The sequence below is a fragment of the Hippopotamus amphibius genome, chromosome 9, assembly GCF_030028045.1.
Source record: "Hippopotamus amphibius kiboko isolate mHipAmp2 chromosome 9, mHipAmp2.hap2, whole genome shotgun sequence".
Classification (NCBI taxonomy): domain Eukaryota; kingdom Metazoa; phylum Chordata; class Mammalia; order Artiodactyla; family Hippopotamidae; genus Hippopotamus; species Hippopotamus amphibius.
The window spans coordinates 86480757-86508274 of NC_080194.1; the positions used below are offsets into that span (position 1 = coordinate 86480757).

The 27518-nt window shown below is 45.1% G+C and overlaps 1 protein-coding gene across 1 annotated transcript; it reads left to right on the top strand.

Moving 5' to 3' along the window:
- Positions 1 to 2654: 2654 nt before the first annotated feature.
- Positions 2655 to 22475, top strand: SCN3B (sodium voltage-gated channel beta subunit 3). The gene is made up of 5 exons (XM_057695064.1): positions 2655 to 2755; positions 10360 to 10523; positions 12881 to 13106; positions 17262 to 17400; positions 22412 to 22475. Exons 1-5 carry the CDS (start codon positions 2701 to 2703, stop codon positions 22473 to 22475), a joined length of 648 nt encoding a protein of 215 aa, XP_057551047.1. The 5' UTR covers positions 2655 to 2700.
- Positions 22476 to 27518: the final 5043 nt, after the last annotated feature.

Below are 27518 nucleotides of genomic sequence, written 5' to 3' on the forward strand. Positions count from 1 at the left end.
TAACACCAAAGAAGTCTAATTAGTCAAATAGAGTAAGGTCTCTAAAATCATGCCAAAGAACTCTTCCTTGTTTTTTTCCTATCCCTTTAAAAACAGAAATCTATATTTGGATTCAAGTGATTGTACAGCCTAAAGACAAAACAAAGCTAAAGAAGAGAGATGTTGGATGATTAAATCTGGGTTCAATACAAGTATTAATAGCATGGGATAATTGGTTGAAAATAATGAATATTAACAGCAATAAGTACAGAGGATTTTCCCCCCAAGATTCCCTGTATAAGTACAAGATAAGTCTGCAACAGGCTGAGTGAAAAATAGGCATTTTAATGGACCATAGCTCATTATGAGTGAGATATGGCTGTAAATGTAACTGAACAGACATGCCCTCTAAAGCAAGTATGGCTGTAATTCCCCTGGATTTATGCTGGTCAGACTCCACAGAAAACATCAGTTCCTCTCCTGGATGTCACCATGCTGACAAACTAAAAATCCTCCTGAGACAGTGACCAGGGTAGTTAAGGGTTGGAAACCACCAGAAAATACACTGGAAGAAACTTACGAAGCTTAGCCCCAAACAAAAAAGTCTGGGGTGGAGTGTGGGAAAGCATAGCTCTCCCCTTAAGGAAAACAGTTTGCAGACCACTTAATGGAGTTTGAGGAGGAAGGAAGCGAGTACAGAATTCAGTTGAATATGAAGAAGAACTTCCTTAAACATTAGAAGGCACTGACTTGTGAAATAGTAAGCTCTCATCACTGACAAAGGCCAAGCCTGTTCATCAGGAATGTCCTTGGGGGATTCAAGAATTAGAAAGGAAGTTGAATTAAGTGGACTTTAACTCCTCATCCAAGTCTAACACACTGTGATTCAAGGGCTGGTCTTCAAAGCAACACAGAGTTTATGGCCTGGTGGCTCCCTGCCCAGGAAGAAGGACATTCTGTTGCTCTGTGATACGTTAGGAGGGAGAATTTCCTACATAAGATTCACTTACAGTCAGCTGTTACTCTGCGTTCTGTTTTGGAATATCAATGTCAAACTTCCCCTTTGGGAAAGGGAGCAGTAGGGAATGAGAAGCCGGGAGAGGTTCTTGCATTAATCTTTCTCTCGGTTCCAGGCATTCCTGATCTATTATGTCAATTTGAGTTTATAACTACATTTAAGGGTTCAGGTTTCCCTTCCAGAGATGGGGCGCAGCATTGAAACAGCTGCTAGGACTAGGGTGAGGCTCATAGTTGGAAGAAGCCAAAGCACAATCCATCTGCTTTTAAACTATAAAAAAGTGCTTAGAGAGAGAGGGAGTTGCCCCACCCCCAATGCCACTGTTGCACAGGCATTTGGATCACCTCCTCATCCAGGGAGGAGGTGAACGTGGGAACAGGTGCGCCTCACTCCTACCCAACTTCTAAGCAGGGATTATTTTGCGTTCAGTGTGCCCGGAAGCAATTAATCAAGGCTCGACAAAGGATATACCAGGAGAGCCAGGAGGAGATGGGGTCAGGGGAGAGAAGCCAGGAGCCATGTACGGCGTACACTGAAGATGACATCATTGCCAGAAAGAGATTTGGCCCTCCTCTTCCTGGAGCTGGAGGCTAAGCATGTCTGTGCAGGAGCAAGAGCGGGGATTGCCTGGCGGGGTGTGAATTGGTGGGAGGAGGCGTGCCCGTGCTGAGGAGAGGTGTGGAGATGTGACAGGGAGACCTGGAGACAGCCGGAGAGCAGAGATATCGCGGGGGCTCAGGCGTTGGCTCAGCTCCGAGCTCCGCCCCCGCGCTCGGCAGCCGGGATCGGCCCTGGGAGGGGCACGCCTGTTTGGGGGTGGGGAGTGTTGCACGAGGGGGTGGGTCTGTGGTGGCGGCGGGGGTGGAGAGCCGCCTGCGCATGTCAAGGCTGGCTGAGCACACACGGTCGGGGGGCCTGGAGGAGGGCAGCTGACCACCAGCCGCCCAGGGTCGGGGCGCCTGCACGATCTGCGGGCGAGCTCCGAGGAAGGGGCCCACTCCCCACCCCTGCCGCCCCATCTCTGAGATCGCAGGCCAAACAGAAGCTTCCGCTCCCTTCCTGACCGCTCCGGGCCTCCCTGGGGAGCCTCGGCGGGTGTGGACGGGACCCAGGTGGAACGAATTTTGTAGCTCAGACGGCAGCCCCGCGGTGGTTTCGGGTGTGAGGGCACGCCCAGAGAAGCTGACCAGGGCGGATGAAGCCGGCGCTCCCGGGTCGGGGTGGGTCCTGGTCGGAGCGGAACTGTTCGTAGGGAGGTGAGAGGTGGATCAACATGGACCCCTTAGACAGCCCAGCCGCCTAGAGCCTGCCTGCGGTTCACTCCGGAGCTGAGCTTGCCCCGAGGCGCAAACGGGAGAGGCAGCCGATCAACTGGAATTGGAAGTTCCGGGTGGGCGGGGAAGGCTCTGTCCGTGGTGCTGATCCGGATCCCGGCAACGGGCTCCAGTGAGAGCGCGCCCAGCTGCCGATCCACTCCCTCGAATTGGGGCGGTCCGCTAGGGTGGCTTGGAGCTGAAACCCCCGTCCGGCTCAGGAAGCCCGCACAGCCTCCCCAGTCACCGGCGCTTGGCCCTTATTTCAGTCGGAAAGTCGCCCCCTTGGGGCAGCTCATCCCAGAGGGTTTCCTCGAAAGTACTGAGAAGAAGCAGTTGTTGACCCAGGGAATCTCTCTGTTTAGACCCGGAAGCCTCCCGCTGAAGAAGATGCCTGCCTTCAACAGATTGTTTCCCCTGGCTTCCCTCCTGCTCATCTTGTGGGGTAAGTACCAGCACCCTGCCGTGCGCGATGCGGATAACAGTAATAGTGCTAACAATAACAACCCATATTGATGTCGTTGGTGACAACAAGGAGCCCTGGTCGGCTTCCCTCTGTGCATGTCTGCCAGACATGGGATCCAGAGGGGTTCCGTGAAGCTGGGATTTTGAGATTGGAAAAAGGCTTCCCCACTGCACTGGCTGCTCTATTCCCGAACCTCCCTTGGTGGTTTTCCCACCCTTCCTCCCACTTCCTGTTAATTCCAAAGTATTTTTTTCCCTTTCCTGTTGCTGAAAGAGAATGCAGTCACGTTCATTATTAAAAAAAAAAAACCTCGGTTGCAGTTACATTTCATTTCTCAATGAGGTCTTCAAATTAATTTTTATGTAGTATGAAATCTGGATGCATGCATTTCGAGAGTGAAAATACTTTAGTTGTTGATCTGTTTAATTTTAATAAGTAAAACAAGCTTCAGTCATTCTCAGCTATATATTAGATAAATAGGCACCTGGTAATTGCATCTTTCTTCTTTTTCATGAACATGTGGAATTAAGGTGCTTTGGTGTTTGGGGAGATGGGTTTTTTTTTTGCCTTCAAAGATAAATAGGTTCTTGTTTGTCTGCTGTGAAGGAGTGAGGTGACCTTCTCCCTCCAAATAAGGGAGTCCTATACTTGCAACAGTAAAGCTGAGCAGAGTGGTGTTAGAGATGGGCTTGGAGTGGGGTGTCTGCATGTGTGTAGTGGGAGTTAACGAGTCTACGTGATAATGTCTTAATGTGTGATTGAGAGTATGCTTTACTGTGTTGATGTATGCCTCATTGTCTGAATGCGTATGCTGGTTTATGTCAGAACATGTTAGTATGGGCATCTGAATGGATTGATGAGGATGTAGTAGCGTGTGTGTGTGTATGTGCGTGTGTGTGTAGTTGTATTGTTATGGGCATCTCGATCTTGACAACTTTGATCCTCAAAAATATGTGCTCTCCAGTGAGATATTGCTTTACATGATCTTAGCTAGCTTCCTCCAGGCTAAAAATCAATAACAAGGATAACTGGATGTGAGTGTGTCCACCTGCCTTACTGAAACTAGGTATATGGGATTATGCTCTGTGGTTGGCATGGAACTCCTTCTGCTGGTGCAGTGGCAGGTATGCCGATGGAAACTGCCTCTTTACCTTATATCACTTTATTAAGCCTCCAGGACTAACTCTGACTGCCAGCATTATCTGGATTTTGCATGTGACCAGAAGCAGAGCCAAGCTTCCTGTTGAACAAAATACCTGATGAGACAGGCTGGAAAGGACAAAGAGGGAGAGTAATGCTAGTCCCAAGGGCAAACTCACTGCCATGCATCCCCAGTAGAGTAGACCAGACCTGAAGATGAAGCAGACATAATAGGTTGCCAATGATCTCACTTGCCTTGAAGATTTAAGGCTGAGATTTCCTCAGGGGAGGCTAAGACTAGGGACGTGAAGCTTAGGAGAGGTTAGCTGGGCTGCAAAAGAAAGAGTGTGAGTGAAGCAATGGAAGTTGTAGAGAAGGTTGTGGTGAGATACTACAGAGCCTTTCTTCCCAAACCCTAATTTAAGTTTTTAGCATATTTGCCTGAATTCTAATGGAGGGGGAGAACATTCTATAGTCCAAGGACCTTTTGACTAGGACTTACAAAACCTGGATTGGAGTCTTAGCTCTGCCACTAGCTTGTTATGTAATAACCTTTAGAGTATTTGGTTCCTCATACATATATTTGGAAATACATAAGTTTGGAAGTTGGGGCAGATGGTATCTAATGGCCCTTTTAGCTGCACAAATGAATGGTAGAGAAATATATATAGAATATTGCTAAGTTTGGCAGAATGCCCATCCTCCTCCCCACCCCTCAATCCTCCTGCAGAAACCTTTGGAAGAAGTGTGCATATTACACTTATCTTGCCCCTCCTCAGCTTCCGAACGTTGGTTCATGAAATTGAGAAGCTGCAGAAAGGAAAGAGGGATGGTTCAGGAAACCTTGCCTTTAAATGTAAGAGAGAGGGCCTCACTTCACAAATGCAATATCATTTTATTTGCATGCAATTCCAGTATTGGAAAGCACTTAGCTTCGATGTGTTCACCCTTCCCAAGTTGATCTGTCACATGATGCAAACATGAATGGAATTTTTTCCATTCTTTTATTTTCTGCGTGAATTGAATAAAATTCCCTTATTTCCTTCAATGATGTATATAATAATAATAATAATAATAAAGATGATGATAATATAATAATAATAATAGAACCTACACTTGCCTGGTGCTTTACAGTTGACAAAGCAATTTTCAGTCTATTACTTCTTTTGGTCCCCATAGCAATCCTGTGGTGGTAGTCAGGGAAAGCAGTGTTATTTCCAATTCAGAGATAAGAAAATGAGTGCATGGGAGAGGAAAGGACTTGCTCGAGAACTCATCTCCTGATTTCAGTCTTCCAGTACTTGTTCTAGCTCCTTTATGGACACACATATTGCTATACAGGATTGCCAGGTAGGCAACCTCATCTGTCCTCTCATCCCTCTTTGGAGCCACCCTTCCACCCCTCTCCCATGCCATTGCCTTTCCTACTGCCTTACTCATTCTTTACCTCCTGGTGTCTTCTCTGCTCTTCCTCTCCAGGTCTGCTCTCCCAGATGTCTGTTGTGTTGGGGAATGTTTTCTTTTCTTCCCCCAGTAACCATTTTACATCCCCTCCTTTCAAGGCTCTAAGTGACTGGCTAATCTGATAAACTAACTCATTTCAGGGTAATATCTACAAATAACATCATTTATTACACCCTTTTGGAAAGTATTTACATTCTAATCAAAGCCTTTATTTTCTTAACACAAAGGAAAGTATTGTAGAGCAAAGTCAAGAGGGGCGATATAGCAATAACCAAAGAAGAAAAAGATTTGGGGTTATTAGAGGAGTTGGTTACATACACACTACTGTCCACTTGATAATAGGTTGACGCTATTCCTTAGTTAGATAAAATCATAATTAATATATTCATCCTTCTCATGTTTCCTCATTATTACTATAGGAATTGAAGAGGAGACCAAGGGTCAAATGATTTGGCCAAGATTATTCCAGGAGTTTATTATTTACAGTCAGTAATGTGGGTTAAATGTCTACCATATGTACAATCTTTTCTTGCATATCTAGAGGATTTAATGGAAAGAGAGGCGGTGGTGTACTGGAGACTCACGAGGTGGAGAAATATACTTTACCTCTTGATGGAAGGAGTAGCAAGTCATATTGCAAAGGGAAGGCAAACAAGGATGAGAGGATTTTGTGGCCATTTTGCAGTGTTCTATCTAGGACCTCATGAATTGAATTGACCTCATGAGCAGAGTTATTTGTTAGGACTTCAAGCTGACTTTGGGAAGGAGAAGGCAATCAGTGGGGCTTGCTCTCTGATGATACCTTGGATTACTCAGAGGCAACTCAGAACAAAGAGAGGCTGCCCTGCCCTACTCACCATCCTGATTGCATGTATTCTGCCTTCCCTCCTTTAAGTATAAATGAACTAACTGTGTTTGTATTTAAGACCAACTCATCTACTTGTTCACTAAAGGACATCACCTCTCACCTATTCAAGGATGTTAGTCCAGCAAACTATACATTTGCAAGCCCCAGCAGCTCTACTGCTACCTTCACCCAAGCAAAATCGAGCCATCTCTCAGTCTGATCATTGTACCAGCCTCTAACTGTTCTCTTTGCTTCCATTCTTGTCCTTCCTCACCTCTTCAGTTTATTTTCAACAGAGCAGCCAGATCATGTAATTTTGTGTAAACCACATCATTCTTCCCCTTAGAACCCTCCAGTGCTCCCATGTCCCCCAGTGCAAAAGCCTAAGTTCTAATCGTGGTCTACAAGAGCAGCCATGATCCAGCCCTGGCTTATTTCTCCTACCTTGTCTCATTCTGTTCTCACTTTGTTCCTTGTACTTTATTGTGCTCTTTGCTTTTGCCAACACACTCCCACCCTAGGACTCCCAAGTTGCTATTAACTCTGCACACCTTCACACAGATATTCATATAGCTTGCTCTCTCCTTTCTTTGCTTCAGTGCCTGTCACCTTCTCAGTGAGGCTGTCTCCAGTGATCCTATGCATGCTCTAACTCCACTATTCTGTTTTATTTTTTTCTTATAATTGCACCCGTTGCAGTTTAATGTTGCTTATTTTCTCTCTCCCTCCACTGGAATGTGGGCTCCATGAGAGCAGGGATGGTTTCTGTGCTTTCCCCTGGGGTGTTGTCAGTGCCTAGAGCAGTGCCTGGCATGCAGTCAGCACTCAATATATGTTGAATAAGTGAACAAATAAATGAAGGATAACATTAACAAATGTACAAAGCACATTCCTAGAAATCATCCCATAGAGTTTTCATGACAAATCTATTAGATAGATATTATTTTCAGCGTTTTGTTGATGAATATACTGAGTCTCAGAGTGGTTAAACAGTCTATCAAACCGGGAATTCCCTGGCAGTCTAGGGGTTAGGATTTGACACTTTCACTGTAGGGGCTTAGGTTCAATCCCAGTTGGGAAACTAAGATCCTGCCAGCTGTGCAGTGGCCCCCCACCCCCCCACAAACAAACAAACAAAAAAACCAAAAAAAGTCTATCAAACCTAAGCCTTCAGTTGCCCAATACCATCTTCCTCCTGCCTCTGTAAATGTAACTGTACATTCCTTATACATTTTCCTATTCTTCTCTGAAGGCATCATCATGTAACAAACTCATCTTTATCACGTCTCATTAAATATGAATGTGCCCCAAGGTTCCCTGCTACGTGGGGTTCTCAACGCACATTCTACGCCTCTATCTGCTCCCCAACTTTTGCACAGAGCTTTTTCTTCTCTTTTCTCTTTCTTTCTTCCTTTCTTCCTTCCTTCCTTCCTTTCTTTCTTTCTTTCTTCTTTCTTTCTCTTTCTTTCTCTTTCTTTCTTCTTTCTCTTTCTTTCTCTTTCTTTCTTTCTTTTTTTCTTTCTTTCTCTCTCTCTCTTTCTTTCTTTCTTTCTTTCTCTTTCTCTCTCTTTCTCTTTCTTTCTTTCTTTTTTTTCTTTCTTTCTCTCTCTCCCTCTCTCTCTCTCTCTCTTCCTTCCTTCCTTCCTTCCTTCCTTCCTTCTTTCTCTTTCTTTCTTTCTTTCTTCCTTTCTTTCTTTCTTTCTTTCTTTCTTTCTTTCTTTCTTTCTTTCTTTCTTCTTTCTTTCTTTCTTTCTTTCTTTCTTTCTTTCTTTCTTTCTTTCTTTCTTCCTTCCTTCCTTCCTTCCTTCCTTCCTTCCTTCCTTCCTTCTCTCTCTCTCTCTCTCTCTCTCTCTCTCTCTCTCTTTCTTTCTTTCTTTCTTTCTCTCTTTTCTTCCAGGCCTATACTCAAGACTTCACACTCTTCACATGCTGAAAATGTTTCTGATCAGTTCTCTCTAGTTATGGGCCCTCTCCCCATTACGGTGATGACCCACTTGCAGAAGCAGGAGAGCCTCTTGTAGGCTGCCTGATAAGACCATCCCCAGCTTGCTGAGATTCTTTTTTTTTTTTTTTTTATAAATTTATTTATTTATTTTATTTATTTATTGGCTGCGTTGAGGTCTTTGTTGCTGCACAAGGGCTTTCTCTAGTTGCTGCGAGTGGGGGCTACTCTTCATTGTAGTGCGCAGGCTCCTCAGTGTAGTGGCTTCTCTTGTTGTGGAGAATGGGCCCTAGGCACGTGGGCTTCAGTAGTTGCGGCACATTGGCTCAGTAGTTGGGCTCACGGGCTTTAGAGCACAGGCTCAACAGTTGTGGTGCACGGGCTTAGTTGCTCCGTGGCATGTGGAATCATCCCAGGGCAGGGCTCGAACCCGCGTCCCTTGCACTGGCAGGCGGATTCTTTACCACTGCGCCACCTAGGAAGTCCTTGCTGAGATTCTTAAAGCCAATAAAATTTTTTTTACCTTGATATGTTAAATTTTATCATAGTGCCTCTAGTTTTTAAACTCTATATCTAAAAATTAATTTGTTGCCAAGTCAAATATTTCATTTTTTGACTCATAATTAGTTGCTCGGTCTCATTTTAAGCTCTAAATAAAGCTTTTCTCTACTTTTAGAAAGAACTGTCTGCCAGTAGAGGAACAGACTGGGCATTCACAGTGGACTAGTTTTTAAATTACAATATGTATTATTTCGTTTTTTAGGGGTTCTGTTTTTATTATTAGTTCATGAGAAGGTAGCATCAGAAGAGCTTAGAAGTTCTGATACAAGAATCCTTGGTGATTCATCTCACTTTTGAATCTTCTGTATAAGATGTAAACTCTTTTACGAAATAGCTTTTTGCATTCATTAACAGCTTCAGCACAGAAAAAATATTTTTTTTAAAATTGAGCTGGCTTTACTTGTAACTTTTGGAGTTGGACAGAACCTATGTTCTCTGCCACAGGCCAGCTTTCAAATATTTGAAGACAGATGTGTCAGTGTTCAAGCTAAGCATCCCCGGTCCCCTCTTTGTTCTTACCAGACTTTGCCCCCAGACCCTTCTCCATCTTGCCTTCCTCTGCACATGCATTCGTTGAAAACTTCATTTTGTACAACGTGACACCCTGAACTGATCATAATAGTCCAGATTTGTTCTGAACAGCACAGAGGAACTGTTCCTCCTTTGTTCTACAGTGTACATCTGTTAACACAGCCCCCATTTGCACTTACTTTGTTGGCAGCCACGTCCCACTTTTGATGCATTCTGAATATTCAGTGTGATGTACTTACCCTTTTTAGTGGGCCATGAGGGCAGGAACTATAAGCCCAGACCTGCATGTGGCATGCAAGGTGCACCCCTAGTCTGACCCCACTCCCCATTGTTAACTGTGTCTCTCTCTCCTCCTCTGTGTTAAGCATCACCGTTCTCCTCCTTGCTGCTCTATCCTCCACCGTGCGTCAGAATCATCTACATTTTCCATAAAACACAGACATGATTACATCTCTCCATGGCTTTAAAACATGTGACCCCCCTCCTACTGTGAAGGGCATACAGAGGTCCTCATAACATGGGTCCAATCTACCTTTCTAGCCTCAAGTCTCACCATCCTTCTCTTCCTCTCTCCCTAGCCCAGCCAGGAATAACTGCCCCCCCTCTGGGAACAGAGCACATCACTAGTATGTCACTTGCCATGGTCCGGTTTAATGACACTTAGGAGTACGTGTTCCCTGCTATAGACTGTAAATGCCTTTAGGGCATGGTGAGGGTTTTATTCATCTATGTATCTCAGCATCAGGACTGGCAGAGAGTAGATTTCAGTGGATGTTGGTTGAATGAAGGGGTGCACGGATGGTTGATGGGTGGATGTGTGAGTGCCCTGTTTCCCACCTAGACTCTAAGTCTTTGAGGGTAGAGCTCAGGCACATGCTGTACCACATCCCCACTGCTTCCAGGGAGGCTCCCAGTCAATGCTGGCTCATCCCTGCCTGTTGTGCGAGGGTGCACTTGGGGAGAGACATACCTGTGCATGCTGTTTTCCAGTTTGTCTCATGATTCTTCCCTTTCTGTCTCTCCTCCCTCCCTCCTTGCTCTCCATTGCCTTTCCCCCAACACCTCCTGTCCCTTCCCTGTTATCTGGCCTCTCTCCAGTTGGAGTCTGCTTCCCTGTGTGTGTGGAAGTGCCCTCGGAGACGGAGGCTGTTCAGGGCAACCCCATGAAGCTGCGCTGCATCTCCTGCATGAAGAGGGAGGAGGTGGAGGCCACCACGGTGGTGGAATGGTTCTACAGGCCCGAGGGCGGTAAAGATTTCCTTGTATGTCTGACTGCTGACTCTGGCCTTTCTGTTGCTGGCCTCTGCCTTTATGTGCCTGGCTCCCGACAGTCTGGGGAAAGATGATCTGACGAACACTGGCTCTTTCTCTCCAAAGCACTGACAGCTCCTCTGCAGATAAGTGACAGCCTTAGTTTAGGCCAGCCTCTGTGAAAGGGAGGGCGCCTGGCCAGCTCTGGGCATTCCCGATTACAAGCAGGGTAAAGACAAGAAGGACAGAAATAGTATTTAGAGCCTACTGTGTGCCAGGCACCCCATTAGGCACTTTGCAGGTGTTTTCATTTAATCTCTGCACCATCCTATTGGATGGATTAAATTAGTAGAAAAATTGAAATAACACTACGGGTCATTAAATGAGGTAATATAGGTTAACTCATTTAAGTCTCACTCAATGTGGTTAACTTATTAAATCTCAGTGAAATAAGAATATCAGGGATGACCAAGGCTGACGTTGAACTACTACACACACATCCATGGGTAAAATATTTAAACAGTCCTATGGTGGTTACTTGTGCCACACCTCCCAAGTGGCTTCATTACATCCTTCCCACTAGGAACCTCCAGACCTCCCTCCCATGATCTAGGAACTAAGGGGTTGGCCACGGCCAATGTCAGTTCTGATTGGCTGGTGCCAGTGCTGAGATGGTTGTCATATACTTTGAACACACACTTGGAGATGGCCGTTATTCACATCGTCACTGTCTTTGGAGCCAGGCTGCCTGGATTTGAATCTTGACTCCACAACTTATTTTAACTTTGTGTCCTTGGACAAATTGCTTAACCTCTCTGTGCCTCAGTTTCCTCATCTCTAAAATGGGGATATAAACCATAGCTACCTCATAGGGTTGTTACCAGGACTCATGAGCTATAATTTGTAATACATTTAGAATAGTTCTGGGATATGAGAAGAACTATATGTGTCTGATAGAGAATACACACACACACACACACACACACACACACACACACAAATGGGGCAACTAAGGATCAAAGAAGTTAAGTTAGTAAAGAGAGCTTAGATTTGAACCAGATTTGTATCTAACAGCAGATACAGAGCCCTTTTTACTGCACTGCCTCATCTTCCTGGAGGCAAGTTTTCTCCACAAAGACCTAATGGAGGCACATTAGGATGAAATTGAGTTTCGCTTGCTCTCCTGTCTAGCTCTCCTGAAGCCAGACGCATTTATAACTCTAGGCTGGACGTGCCATTCTGATGTGGATTTGCTCCAATCAGGTGCCAGGCCTCGGACAGTAGCCCTCCCAGTGCCCGGCTCAGGGCTGACCGTGACCAAGGCTAGCACCTAGGTTATAGGAGCCTGGACATCCCCTGTAACCTGAGGTCCCCACAAGTCTCAGGTCTGGTCATATGCTGGCCACCTGCTCTGCTTCCAGGCCTGACCAAAGTGAGGAGAAGGTGGCTCAGATGGAGGAAAAGACGCTTTAAAAATTGTGCTGGAAATACAGAGCAACGCTTATAGAAATTTTTGTGAGGATGAAAATATTCCATATTCGTGCTATCCAATTCAGTAGCCACCAGCCAGAGGGGCACTGAACACCTGACATGTGGCTAGTGCAAATGAGAAACTGAATTTTACAATTTATTGAATTCCTAGTAATTTAAAGTCTAATGTAAGTAGCCACACGTGACAAGCAGAGACTAGAATGGACTGCACAGCTGTAGAGGAAAAAAGAAAAGGTATGTCAGAAGGTGGAAGTTTTTGAGCAAAAGAAACGTAGAGACCAGATTTCAGATCTGACTCAGCCTAGAGCGGAAGAGCTGCTGTGTGCACATCGCTGGCAGATCTCTGTTCATCGGGGCCACTTGAGCAGTGGGTCTCCTTCCTGTGGCCTGGCCCCGACTGCCCACAGCCTCTCAAGGGGGACCAGTTCCGAGAGTCATGTTTGGAGGCCGGAGCTCTCAGATGTCTTCATGATAAACGAGCCTGCCTCTCTTGCCTCAATCTCTCACTGGCTGATCCCGCAGTGCATCTTTCTCTCTTGTTCTCTCTTTCCACCTCCTTCCGATCCTTCCTTTCTCTCAATTTCCCTCTCCTGGTCTCCTGTGCACTTCACTCACCTTCCTCTGTTCTCTTTCTTTCCACTCTTTTTCCTGCCACATCCATGTGCCCTGACACCTGACACTTGCCCGTGTTTCCCTGTCTTTGCTCTCTTCTCTGCCCTCCTTCAAGCCTCCTATCCCACTCCCACTTTCAGGAGCTCCTGGTAACATTGTCCCCATCCCCCCGTCCAAGCACCATTCTGGTCCTTTTCTCTGCCCTGTCCCCATCTCCACCCTGTCTTCTCTCATGGCCCTTCTCCCTCTGCTTCTCTACCTGCAGATCTACGAGTATCGGAACGGCCACCAGGAGGTGGAGAGCCCTTTCCAGGGACGCCTTCAGTGGAATGGGAGCAAAGACTTGCAGGACGTGTCCATCACAGTGCTCAATGTCACCCTGAACGACTCTGGCCTTTATACGTGCAACGTGTCCCGGGAGTTTGAGTTCGAGGCACATCGCCCCTTTGTGAAGACCACTCGGTTGATCCCCCTCCGTGTCACTGAGGAAGGTGAGGCTAGGTCACAGGCTCTCACGACTGTCCTGCTCTGGTGGGAGGGACGACAGTGGATTTCCACACAAATGAGCCCCTTGAAGAATGCAAAACCCCATGTATTTGGACTGGTGATAACTAAAAATGTCACCACTGGCTTGTCTTCCTGGAGTGGCCAGCTTCCTGCAAGCTGCCCAACAGCTTGCCTCTCTGTGCCTTTCCTCACAGCAGAAAGGCTTGGAGATGAGAGTGCAATGATCTTTACCTGGTCCCTGCACTCTCACCCTTACAGAAAAAGGACAGCGTCCATGAAGCCTAAAACTGCCAAGTCAGCTACACCTTCTCTGGCCTCTTGAATCTCTGACAGTAGGCTCAGAGAAATCTCCTGAGGTTCCCTAGAGGTCATCTACCCTCCTGTCTGTGACCTATACAAACCTCTAAACCAGTGATTTTCAAACTTCAGCCAGCCTCAGATTCCCCTATAGGACTTATTGAACCCAGACTTTCTGAGTCTATAGGTGGAGCTTAAGAATTTGCATGACTAACAAATTGCCAGGTGATGCAATGCTGCTGGGGACCACACTTTGAGAACCACTGCTCTAAACCAAAGTCTGACAGTCTTTGTCATCTGTCTCTCTCCACAGTAATCAGACAAGCAACTCCTTCCCCATCCATAATGTCTCTCATTACATAACCTCATTTTCAACTAGGAGAAGAGGAAATATGGTTAGATCTCTAGGTTTCAGATTTCCCATAGCTGGTACCTTGTTAGGCTGGGAAATCCTTTCATCAACCTAAATCTAATGTTTCTGTTGTGATTGGGTCCAGAATCTTGAGGGTGAAATTAGAACTGTTCTTGTTCTGCTTTCAGTGGACTCATTGTTCAGGGCGCTGTGGCTCCTTGCCCCTTGCAAATGTCCCTTCACGTGGCAGAAGAGTGATATATGCACCTCCCTTTGTGTTTCCTCACCCAGGCTCAGTGGTGACTCCATTTCACTTAGCCTTTCTCAGACAACCTATTTCCACAGGTTCTCAGCATTTTGGCTGCCCCAAGATGCTGGTTGGTGAACAGGCAAAAGGTATGGGGCAGGAAAGAAAGGAGAGGTCAAATTAAAGTCAGGTTCTGCCTAGAAAAGGATGCCAGGAATCCTGACTTCCAGGCCACAAGTGTATTTATTTTTTATCATGTTATGGTGGTAAAATTCATGAAGCAAATGCGAGTGAACAGCACAGTGAGCGATGTCATGATTTAGTCACGGTTTAGACAAGACTAAAACGGAAGGTAGGTCAATGCTGATGGTACACAGAGACTCTCAGGCCACTTGGCTCAGACCTGATGAGCCTCGTCCCCTCTCCGAGCCCGTCTCCTCTTGTGTGAATCAAAGGGGTTGAACTGGGAGTTCTCTAAGGTATTTTTCTGTTCAGAAGTTCCATCATCCTCTTCTGTTTACACACCTGTGCTCCCTGGGGAAAGGGAGCCTGGCGTCCTCTACTGTTCACCGTTAGGACTGTTGGCTGGTGACTGCCAGGCACTAGGAAGCTGCCTGTCTCCACGTGGTGCTCTCAAAGGCTTTTGCCTCCAGAGACCCTTGTGCAGCTGGTGGAAAGTGTGGCAAAGCGGAGCCAGTCCGCCTGCCCGGCACCAGAGCCAGACTTGGGTAAGAATAGAGGGAAAATAAGTTTGTTATCAGCGCCACAGAGACCCACGGGATGTTAGGGCTGGAAGGAAGCTTGGCTCTCTTTTAATCTGGGGGATCTGAACAAAGAGCAGGCATCGAATCTCCCAGGGGCTTTCCTTCAGGGTAGACGGCTCCGCACCACTGCTGCGGTGTGAGCTCAGCAGGTTGGGGTGCAGTCTGGTGTATGTAAGTTGAAATGACTCCTCGGGTGATTGGAGGGTGCAGCTCTGGTGTGCTCGTTTTGTGGCTGGGAGACAGAGCTCTGGAGAAGGAGGGCTTGCCCAGACATGAAGCACATTAGCTCCAGAAGCAGAACTGCAGTCCAGATCTTTGCCTCTATTTGCTCCATTCCCAATGCATCTTTTCCTTCCACCACCGCCCCACTCCCTGCCACTTTTTCTTTTTCTTTCTTCCCCACCCCCTATGACCCCTTGGCAGCGCCCTCCACTCCACCCCCACGTATTCACTGCTCACATACTGCCCCACACCACCATGACACCCCCCCCGCATCTGCTCCATCCCCGTGGTCCCAGAAAACCTCCCTGCTTCTCTTTGCTCAGGCCGGACTGATCCTGGCGCAGGCTCTCAGCTCCTGGCTCTAAGAGAGAAACTTGAGTTCTCTTCACCTAGAGTTGAATACAGCTACCAAGGGTAGCTTCCTGTGGTACTACCACTTGCTACTGCATTTAAAAAGAGATAGGGTGCTTTGAGTCGAGCACATCGCAAACCAGGCCGTAGCCAGCCCATGAAAAGACATTTGATGTACGTGGCATTCTCCTGTGCCTCTAGCTGCAACTGTGACCTCCAGTTCCAGTTAAGAAACCTGGGTGAACCTGGAGCCCTCGGGCTGCTTCTCTGAGCTGAAGGTCACAGCTGTGACTATGCCGTGCTTTTAATGAGCAAGGCCTTGGGGACAACTTGGGCCCTGTGAATACCTGAGGACCATGAGCCTAATTTGCTGCTGAGAGTTAGTGAAGGGAGATGTGGCTGCAGCCTTCCTTCCCACTAGGAAGGAATAGATGTCAGGACATTTGCCGTGTATCATGTTTTATTTATTTTTAATTAAAAAAAATTTTTTTTTTGGCCACACCGCCCACTTTGCAGGATCTTAATTCCCAGACTAGGGATTAAACCTGGACCACAGTAGTGGAAGTGTGGAGTCCTAACCCTGGACCACCGGGGAACTCCCTATAATGTTTTAATTGTCATTTTTGTTAGGAAACAAGGAAGATCAATATTTATTTATATTCATTCATTCAACAAATACTTATTGAATACTTCAAGTATTCTAGGATTAGGCAACGTGCTGATAATTCAAAAATAAATATGTTCTTAGTAAGCACACACAGTCAGTAGAGAAGAGCGATAAATACATCACAATACAATCTGGGAAGTGTTATAATAGATGGATAGAAAAGTGCCTGGGGAAGAATGTGAATAAGAACTGCAAGAGAAGTTGAGGAAGGCTTCACAGAGGAGGTGACTTCAGTGGAGTCTAGAAGAATCGTTGGGAGATTGAAAAGCAGGAAGCGATGATGGGACAGTGGTAGCCCTGGGGTGTGAGATACAATCTAGGAAGAGGGAAGAGGAAGAAGAAATGTCCACAGATTCCAAAAGACCACAGCGTGTATGGGTAGAGAGATTTAGCTGGCCAACTGGATGGAAATGAGGTGAGGAAGGCTGCATGCCCTGTTAATAGAGGCAGGTCTTTATCCTGAGGGAGGTGTAGAACACTGGAAGGTTTTCAGTAGGGATACGGTAGGATCAGATCTGTGTTACCGGAAGTAGGACAGCCTGGTTGATACGCGGAATTCTCCAACCCTCATTTCTGTTTGGGGTTGGGATGACCAGGAAGGAAGATGAGCTGGGAATGTCTTTGTTTCTAATCCAGACTTGGCAGAGAACTTGCCCAGGTCACTGGGTGGGCTGCTGGTGCTGGCCCTGTCCACGTTTTATGACGCCCTCTCCCTGGAGATAGCATACTCAGCCACCCTAAGCCACCCTAAGCTCAAGGGACAGAGATAGTTAAACTAAGACATGTGCCTCACATCTGTGCAGACTTTTACATCTCACGAGATATTCTTAGATATATCAGGTAATGTATGGTGAGAATTATTATCCTTATTTTACAAATTAAGAAACCAACTCTCAGATCAGGGAAATGACTGTTCACACACCAGGAAGCAGGAACATTGGGACCCAGATGTATGTATCTCACCCAGTTCCAGGATTCCTTCCACTGTTCTATGACTTCTTCCTCCACCCACCATTCTCCCTCATCCCTCCCTCCAGAGCATTTGAAGAAAGTCAGTGAGAAAGCTGACAGACAGGAGAGTTAGAGGATATTAAATCTCTTTGATACTCTCTTGAGTTCCTTTAGGCCCAGTGCTTATTTAAGACATACCTAAAAATAGGCCTCATATATCTGGGACCTCAGTGACAGCTCTGGGTTTGTTGGACGTGCATATTCTGAACCTCACTCTCCCCCTTACAGCTGGAGAGGACTTCACCTCTGTGGTCTCAGAAATCATGATGTACATCCTCCTAGTCTTCCTCACTCTGTGGCTGCTCATCGAGATGATATATTGCTACAGGAAGGTCTCAAAAGCTGAAGAGGCAGCCCAAGAAAACGCGTAAGTCCAAAGATGCCAAAATAATGATAGCTCGCACCTTCAGAGCACTTGCTCTCACAGGTGAGATGGTGAGCAATTTACACACTCCTCCACTTTCCTCACAACAACCTTTGAGGTAGGCAGCATGAATATACCCATTTTACAGATGCGAAAGCTGAGCCTGGGAAAGTTTGCCCAGGACCATTATAAGAGGCAAAGCAAGGTTTGACTTCATGCCTGCTAAGTCTTGCCCTGCACTCTTATCCACTATGTAAAGCCCATCAGCTGCCACCACAAGCCCACAAAATTGCATTATTATGACCATTTCATAGATGCTGAAGCAGCTTATAGAGCTTAAGTGGCTTGCTGAGGCTGCACAGATAATGAGAGGAGAGGCTGGGATTTGAACTGAAGCCTCTCCAACGTTCATGCTCTTCCCATCACATTCAGCTGCTTGCTGTAAACCACAGAGCTCATCAGGCCACCTGAGCATTGCCCTCTATTAGCTAAGGAGCTCCAAACATGTTCTGCCCCCTGGAGCTCAGCAGTGATTGAATACCCAGAGAGGGGCTCTCCTGCTCCAACATCCAGACTGTATGTTGGCTGTTTTCACCACTTGTTACATGAGCACATGTAACAAATGATGGGGTCCAAGGGTCTAAGGGGCCATGTTGGCCTGTTATTTGGGGAGAGGAAAGATAGAAAATAACCCTCACGGATTTACACAGCTGAAGCGATAATCTAAAAACCCTAGGCTATTATCACTTAGAAATGCTTGATAAAGCATCATTTTTCATGATATCTATGATCTCAGGACAGTAAAAAATTACAACTGACCAGGTAGAAAGGTAGAAAGAAATGATATGCTGGGGACCTAGGTGATCAGATTTTAGTGCTTGAGCACAGGGAGTGGCCACACTTGGACAAGAAGTGCCCACAGCTGGGCTTGCACAAGAAACAGAGTTGGAACTGAGGTCACCAGCAGAGCCAGGACGCAGAGAGGGCTACAACTCAGGCAAAGGATAGATCAGAAAATAATCATCAGTCCACCAGCCCAGGGAAAAGCCAAGGAAACATACCTACCTGGCCTGACTCCAAGTAAAACATAAAAGGTTCTTGCAAATTGGTAGCCACAAGCCTGCTCTCACAGTGTTTGGGATTTAAATGTATACTACCTACATGATCCAGGAACCTCTAGGCTGAGAAAGTCAATAAAAAAAAATTAGTCCCCAGACAGTGATAACCATGTAGAAGCAAATGAAAAACTATTCTGAAGGGACCCACTTTCAGCTGAGGCTTCACAGTGCTCCCCAGATAAAGCATTGCTGAATCTGATTCCACAGTCTGATTCAAAACTAAAAGACACAGCAGGAAACAATCCAACATGAGCAAGAGAAGTAACAAATAGCTGGATTAAATCCCAGGAACTTCAGACACAAGAAGGACCTGGTAGAATATAGAAAATAAGTTTGTTTGAAAGCGTTAAAACAATAAAAGGAGGAACCAAAGCATAAGAATAGAATAAGTTGCTAAGAAAAAAGTACAGGCAGATTTGAATAGGAATAAAGAAAAACCTGGAAGTGAAAAATACAGTCAATAAAATTTAAAACTCAATGGATTGGAATTCCCTAGTGGCACAGTGGTTAAGAATCCACCTGCCAACGCAGGGGACACGGGTTCGATCCCTAGTCTGGGAAGATCCCACATGCCGAAGGAGCAACTAAGCCGTGCGCCACAACTATTGAGCCTATGTGCCACTAGGCACTGAAGCCCACGTACCTAGAGCCCATGCTCCACAACAAGAGAAGCCACTGCAATGAGAAGCCCGCACACTGCAACGAAGAGTAGCCCCCGCTCTCCGCAACTAGAGAAAGCCTGTGCACAGCAACAAAGACCCAACACAGCCAAAAAAATTAAAATTAAAAAAAAAAAAGTGCAGAAAAAACAAACAAAAAACCAAACAAGCAAAAACCCTCAATGGATTGGCTCCCCAGAGATGAGATACTGGTAACCAGAAGATAAATGTAAGGAAGTTCCACAGAGTGGAGCACAGAGATATAAAAAGATGGAATATCACAAAGAGATAGAAAAAAAAAAATGAGATCCATTGGAATAGAAGAGAGAAAATGGAGGAGAAACAATATTCAGAGATACAGTGGCTAAGGAAAGATGTGACATAAGATTCAGGCAGCACAATATATCCTGAGCAGGATAAATATGCAAAAATCTAAACCTAAACACCAACCATCTTTAAACTGATAAATGACAGCAACCAAGATAACCTACAGCAAATATCATCTATGTTGCGACTTCAGCAGAATTGCCTATAGTATTAGAAACATGTCAAGGATACCACCTCTCCCTGCTTCTATTTTATATTATACTGGAGATCCTAGGTAGTGTACTAAGTAAATACAAAAAAAAAAAAAAAAAGTAAGAATTGTAAAGAAAGAAACTAAATTATCATTCATAGCCAATATAATTACCTATATAGAAAATCCAAGGGAATCTATAGACAAAATACTAGAAGTAGTAAGAACATTCCATAAGACTGTATGATACAAATCAAAATATTTATAAATATTTATAAACATAAATATAAAAGCACCTATGTTCCAGCCACAAAAATTTAGAGAAACATCTCAATATTTAAAACATTTTAAAAAATTCAATTACAATAGCAGCAAGTACTCTCCAGTACGTGGGGATAAATCTGATAAAAACGTGCAAGATATTTCAGGAGAAAATTACAAAATTTTACGGAAAGATTTAAGAGTTAAATAAATGGAGAATAAAACCTCACTGTTACAAACATGGCAATTTGCTTCCAAATTAATCTGCAAATTCAGTAAAATTCCAATCAAAATACCCATTGGATTGTTCAAGGAACGTGGTAAACTGATCTTAAAAGTCGTACAGAAGCCCAAAGGCTAAAACTAGTCTAAGCCAGAGGACAGCCAGTTCGTAAATATTGTAGGCTTTGCAGGCTACAGAGGGTCTCTGTTCCCTGTTGTTCTTTGGTTTTGTTTGTGTGCAACCCTTTAAACAAGTAGCAACCATTATTAGCTCACGGGCCATAGTTTGCCTATTTCAAAGAACAATAAGTTTGGGGGAGGTGGCTGGTAGGGCTTTTCCTATTGTAACTGCAAGTGGCGTCTGGCTGCTCGGCACTGAAAAGCTAATAAAAGAGGCCAGGTTGGTGGAAAGGGAAGTTTGCTTTATTTTGGATGCTGGTGACCAGGAAGGACGGTGAGGTTCTGTCCAATGGCTGACCACCCTCCCACCCCCGCCAAAATCAGGGAGCAGGAGCTTTTCTAGACTGAGGGGGGAGCTGTTTCTACGGCACAGTCAGCTCTGATAATCATTTTGAAATTGGTCATCCGTGGTCTGACCAGCGTCATCTTGATTGATTTAAGTACAATTAATCTTCAGTTCCAGGGTCAGTTTGTTCCCATTTCTTTGAGGCCAGTCCTCTGAACTGTGGCAGCTTATGTCATGGCTACAGCCTGATCATCATGTAGTAACTGCTTCCACCTGGTGCAGGTTTCAGTATCTATAAGACAGCTCACAGGATAGGGCTCAGAATATTATCTATAGACCCTGAGAAGGAACTAAAGGTCCTTGACGTTGCTTAATGACTAAACTATTATTATTTAGTCTTGTTGGATTGTTTTCCTTTGTTTCTGTATTTTCTCATTTTTCTGATTAAACTTATTCCTTGGCTACAGTTTTTTCACAGACAAAAGGCAGGCGGAGGACATGGGGGGAGAGGTGGACAAGGACCATAGGGTCCTGCTCCGTTTCACTGTCAGATATGAAGATTCCTTATAGAGCTATTAGAGTAAAGAGTTTATGATACTGACCTAGACATACAACATGGACAAACAGAAAAGGCAGAGAGCCCCCAAATAGGTTAATGCTTACATAAAAAACCATTTAAGGAAGAATGAACAGTCCAGTAAATGATATGATAATTCGTTATCCATATAAAAAATAAAATAAAGTTTGACTCCCCATCTCTCACACTAAACAAAAATTGTGAGTGGATTTCAAGACAAGGTAAAATGTAAAACTCTAAAATTTTGATTCTCTGGACTGGAGGACACGGGGTTGGAGGGTGGGCGAAGGGGAAGCTGGGACAAAGTGAGAGAGTAGCATAGACATATATATACTACCAACTGTAAAATAGATAGCTAGTGGGAAGTTGCTGTATAACAAAGGGAGATCAACTGGATAATGGGTGATGCCTTAGAGGGCCGGAACAGGGAGGGTGGGGGAGAGTCACGGGAGGGAGGGGATATGGGGACATATGCATAAATACAGCTGATTGACTTTGGTGTACCTCAAAAGCTGGTACAAGAGTGTAAAGCAATTATATTCCAATAAAGAGCTTAAAAAAATCAAACTTGATACCAAAAAAAAAATTCTAATTCTCTGTAAGAGAATATTGTTATTACCTTGGAACAGAGAGGATTTCTTAAAATACAAAAGGCGCAAATCAGGAAGGAAAAAATGGTAATGTTGATTACACTCTATATAAAGACAAACAGACTGGGAGAAGATATTTTCAAGACATGAAGCCATCAAAGAAAAAGACAAATATCTCAGAAGAGAAACTGGTAAAGCAAATGAACAGTCACATTACAGAAGTACAAACCCAAACTGCTTATAAACTTATGAATACATGCTCAACTTCACCAGTAATCAGGGAAATGAAAATTAAAACATCTATAAAATATAATTTCCCATCCATCAGTTTGGCTGATTTAATCAACAGTACTAAGTCCTGAGAACAATGTGGATAAATGAGAAGACTCATACATTGCTGGTGGAAGGAAAAAACAAAACTATTATTCTAGTCTGCTGAAAGGGCCATTCTCCTTTTCTCTTGGGTAACACAGCGAGAAGGAAAGGCAGAGCTGTTCTAGAGACATCCTTGTTCCTGTCCCCTTGCTCCTGCCTTTTTCCTGTGTTCTCACCTCTGGGTACAAATGCACTGATTTTGTCCCCGCCCCCGTCTCTCCTCCAACAGGTCTGACTACCTGGCCATCCCATCGGAGAACAAAGAGAACTCTGCGGTACCAGTGGAGGAATAGAAGGGGCGACTTGAGGTGATGTACGGGGAAGGGAGGGGCAGGTAGATGAGGCAGTTTGTACAAGTGACTTTGTCACCCACAAACTGAAGTGACTTTAGATTTGACCCCTTAGATTTCTACCTTACCCAGAGTCCTCACTCTCAGGGTACTTAAGTTGATGCCTAAGTCATAAAGCTCTGTGCCAGGTTCAAGTCCTTCAGAAGGCAGGACTCAAGGACTGAGTGTTGGGGCAACTTGAACTCCTTACCCACATTGACCACAGTGACAAAAAAATAATTCCTCTTCTGCCTTCTGTGTAAGAGTCATAGATTAGGTCAGAGAGTCTTTGGCTGGGCTGGACTGGGCTGGGCTTGGCTGGCAGTCATCAGTGAGCTGTTTTATCACTGGTAGGTGGCCTGAACACTGAAGCGCTGGCTGTCCCGTGTTCAGTGATGGCAACGGCGTCAGGAGGGTTCTCCAGGGGCCACATCACCTCCCTTCCTGCGTCCATCCTTCAGTCCATTCATCATACCTCCACTCACCACTGAACTTTCAGCTCTGACTTGTTAACTCCATCAGACCTCTACACACCACAAGACTTTACCAGAACTGAGGAGCCAACATTTCTACACGACTCAACCTCAGCCTGTCCTCGCTTTCAAGCAAGCGGCTCCCATGCCAACTGGACCCCTCCCCTGTGCTCCACCCGACTTTGCACACGTGCTGGAGTTGGCCCATAGGTCAGCTGGAGCTGGGCATTCTCCACTGTGGCCAGCGAATGGACGTCCTAGCAGAAGGAAGCGGAGTGATTCGTTTGGGTTAAAGCAAAAGAGTGTCATGAAGTGGGATTTCCCAAAGTCAGTTTCTCTAAGTTCCTGGCCCACTCGGCTGGAGCATCAGAACAAAGCATGCCTTTCTAGGCCCTCCAGGGACAGCAAGTTCACTAAGCACGGACTAAAACGTTCTGCGGAGCTTGGTGCTCCAGGGCTAGATCCCAGGAGGTCTCAAAGGCCTGGGTTCGTGTCAGTCCTCCAAGAAGCCAAAGGCAGGGGACTTGGGAAGTCATACAACGTGTTCACGATCCTAATGGGGTAATGTGGAAGTGCCTCCCCAGGTGAGCACCCCACCTGATGTGGCTGGGTGGCATTGTTTTCCTGTGGGCCCTGGGTCTGCAATTCCTAAGTTCTTCCCCTCAGAATTTCTTTGTATCAGTATTATTACTCATACAGGAGGCAACGGAGACTCAGATAGGACTCAACTGATAAGAGACTTCAAAGGATAAACTGGAGCAGGCATAAGCCTGAAGCACTGCTAGTTTACACTTCCTAAGATGGGATAATTTTGTTCTTGAAAAGACTTCGAAATTGAGTTTAGCCATGGCCGTGCCTCTTTCACAAGCACAGAACTGGGCGGACTGCCTGGCTGAGGATAACGCCGAGTGATTCAGGTAACTAGAAACTGGCCAAAAAGGCAGAGAGAAGGACGTGAGGTGGGTCTGAAGAATTTCTTTAGTGAAGAGAGTTGTGAATCTGAGACTTCTTCCACAAGGAGAACGCATCTTGGAATGGTGTTCAAGAAACATGTTTTTAGTCTGAGACAGATGTTAGCAAATGAGTGAAGTGACCGGGGAGGGACAGGCTAGGTGGCGTCCAAATATTTCACCTGGGAATTCATAATGTCTAAGTTTGTTTGTTTTTTTCCTAGATGTTAGGAGAGCAGATGAACACTGCGAATATATTTTAGTCAGTGCCTGTTTTCATTTTGAGTAGCTGGTGTAAGTGTGATGTCCTTTGGCCCCTTGTGATGAGAGGCGGAAGGATGCTTTATGGGGTGTGAGATGAAAGTGACTGGGATTCAATGAACAAGACGTCCCTCAGATCTGGGGGAATTTATGGGGAAAGATCCCACTCCCTTGGCTTTGGGCCTCACCTGACGACCTCGGTTCACCTCTGCCACCTCTGGGAAAGCACCTGAAATAAGTCCTTGTTCACGTGTACAGAGAGTCTGATTTTATTGAAGAAAACACTTTCAATAAATTCAAGGCCCTTCTCATTGGTAAATTTCCCACACAATCCCTCTGAAATAGGGGACAGAACATAGATTTTTCTTACTTATTTTATAGTGAGGAAAATAGGCCTGAATGACTGCAAGGTTTTCCCAGTCACGTGGCTAGTGGATGACAGAACCTGCCATAGAAGCTACTTTCTACCACTCCACTTCCTTGTTGCTTCAGTAGACCGCACATCTACCTTGTGATCTAGAATGCACGTTTTGCCTTTTTTCCTTTTTAAAAGCCCTACTCAGATATTTCCTGAGTGACTTTTAATGAAGCTGAATGGTACCTCTTTTTTTCTTACTTATCCTTTACAAGTGATCTTCTTTAGTCTTTTCCTTCTCCTAAATTCGTAACTCTTCTCATCTTTAATGCTTTATTAAGCTATATGATTTACCAAGCATTTTAGTTTCAATTATCTTATTTCTTCTCCACAACTAGCTCTGTGAGGTAATATTGCTAACGTTAACAAATGAAGAAATAGGCTGTCTGGGGCTAAGAAGCTTTACCAAATCATAAGCTCATAGAGTTGGTAAATGGAGAGCTAGAATCCAGGTATCCAGGTCTTCTGAGTCCTTGCACAAGCTCTCTTTCCACTGAGACCATAGCTGCTTCCTTCCCTCTCATTTTTTTTAACCTCCATCTAATCTTTGCCTCTCTTGCTTGTCCTGAGATGTTAAACATCTTCTCTTACCCCTAATCTCACTCAACTGCTCCTTTAACCACTTTGCTTCTTGGTCCATGCTAGAAATGTGCTTTCAGAGTCTATCTCATTTTGGTTTCCCCTATCTTGCTGGTTTGTACCTATTTCTCCTGAATTGCAATTAAACTCCTTCCTGGGAGACTTGATCATGACTATAAACCCACAAGGTACTGTGATCACCAGCCTACTTCAAATCCTCACCCAGTCCCCATTTCTCCGCATATCCCTACAAAGGACCCAGATAAATGTGCACTGACTGCTCTGGAAGCTTTATCTGGCATGCTGTTCTTATCAAAGGGCTTAGAGATGTTCTCAAGGGCTATCATCACTCTAGGAACCCCATCTGTGGTCTTGGTGCTGGGTATTTCCCGTGACTGATCCTTAATAACACAGTTCACTCAAGGCTAGCTAGGCTGGGTCTGGTTTTCCCTTTCTTTCAGCTTAAAAGCCATGAACTTCATTGCTCAGCTCAGTTGGCCCTGTAAGCACCTTGCGCTGCTGACCTTCACCATCAGCTCAGCCTTGCGTCACAGCCTCAACGCCTGTGTAGAGATACCTTGACGGTCAGCACCCGTCCCTACACCAGCCTTTATTTTCAGTCTGTTTAAAAGCATCATCCTGTCGTGTCAGCACCTCCAAACACACCCACATTTCTGATTCTCTGAGTTTCTGGTTTCTCCTTAGATGCCAAACTAGAAATGTTAGTAGGAAAGAAATTTTTCAAAGCAGGAATATGCTGGAAATATGTAAAGAGCTGTGAATATAAGAGAAGAGAAAGTAGCTCCTTTTCTTCCCCCCAAACTACTATATCAAAAAGGAAAATATACCCATCTCAGAATCCGGGAACCCACCTGACATAAATCAGAGAAAAGGCCATGTAACTGCATTTTGGCAGGAAGAAGCACCAAGAAGCTAGACACATTTCAGAATATATCTCTGTTCCCCTTCCCAAGTTAAGTGAATATGGAAAAAATGAAACAAAAAGCACCTTCCTCTCCCCTTCTTTTGTAAATGAAAAATCCCTAGGCCAGTGAATCCTAGTCACTGCAAATGTGTGTTGAGTACTTGATGCAACACTGCTCCAATCATTCATTCATTCTGCACTTCAGCACCCACTCTGCCTCAAGCACCAATCTAGACCCTGAGTGTGCCCTGGGCCCTTAGGTTTTAAAAATGTCATCATCCAAGCCTTTCCTAATCTCTACAACTCTACCGTGGTAGAAGACGCATGTGTAGCCCCCCTCCCCTTACTTGTGTCTGTAGTAGGACCCCGTAGAGAAGCACTTGAAGCAAGTCTGAGTTATAGATCAGACTCAACCCCTATCATAGGCCAGCTAAGCCTCAAAGCTGGTATTACTTTTTTTCCCCTTTTGGCAAGAGGTGTATCTTATGGGCGGTGTGTATGATGGGGAGGGAGGCGCTGAAGGATGAGTGCTGGTAGGTTTGTGAAGCATCAAACACAATCCGCTGATGGTACGAGTTACCATGTTGTCACCTTCATGTGGCTTCTTCTTGATTTTCCACAGCCAATCTTTTTCCACATTCTAGAAATGTTGTTCCTCACCGCTCAAGCTTGCAACAACCTAAGGCCTGTATGTGGTGTTTTTCAGTAAACTCCCTGTTCATGTGAATAAAGTGTCTCTAAACACTGCTTGCTCTGGTTTTGCTCCACCGTGTGTGTCTGCTACGTATACTATGGCTTCTACCTACCTCTGCAGCCTACATCAATTCCTGAACTCACAATCACTGGATGTGTGCCCAGAGAATGAAAAATACATTTAATATGGGGATATGTGTAAAAAAAACAATTGATTGAACCTGGTGTACCCCCAAAAAAAAAATAAAATAAAATAAAAAAAAAAAAAAAAAAAAAATACATTTAACAGTCTAGAAATAAACATATCATCTCCCTTCCTTCCCTACCAAGATACAAAGGCATCCAAGTCACTGTGTTCCCACCTGAATGACATCACACAAGTTTCCTGCCAGGTGGCAAGGGGCCCAGTAAGGAAGACCTAGTGAAGGGAGGGGCCCCGCCCCCTTACCAGGTTAGCTAACATAAGGAAATAGAGCAAAGCTGTCCCCCAGTGTCCGTCTTCCTAGACGTGCCAAGGCCCCAAATGGGAAACGTTACACAAGAAATTGTCATTGGGATTCACAGTCTACCATAGGCTCCTAGAATAACAGTAGTGCTAATTAACAAGGATACAAAATTATCTTAGTATAGTACTAGCCACTATACTAAGAAACACACACACATATATACACATATATATTTTATATCATCTCTAAAATAAACTGAGGTTTG

Bases quoted from the DNA above. Each gene is read 5' to 3' on its own strand.
- SCN3B (XM_057695064.1), top strand. From the start codon at position 2,701: ATGCCTGCCTTCAACAGATTGTTTCCCCTGGCTTCCCTCCTGCTCATC. The intron at 2,756-10,359 runs GTAAGTACCAGC...GCCTCTCTCCAG, and splicing joins CCTCCTGCTCATCTTGTGGG to TTGGAGTCTGCTTCCCTGTG. The intron at 13,107-17,261 runs GTGAGGCTAGGT...TCCCCCTTACAG, and splicing joins CCTCCGTGTCACTGAGGAAG to CTGGAGAGGACTTCACCTCT.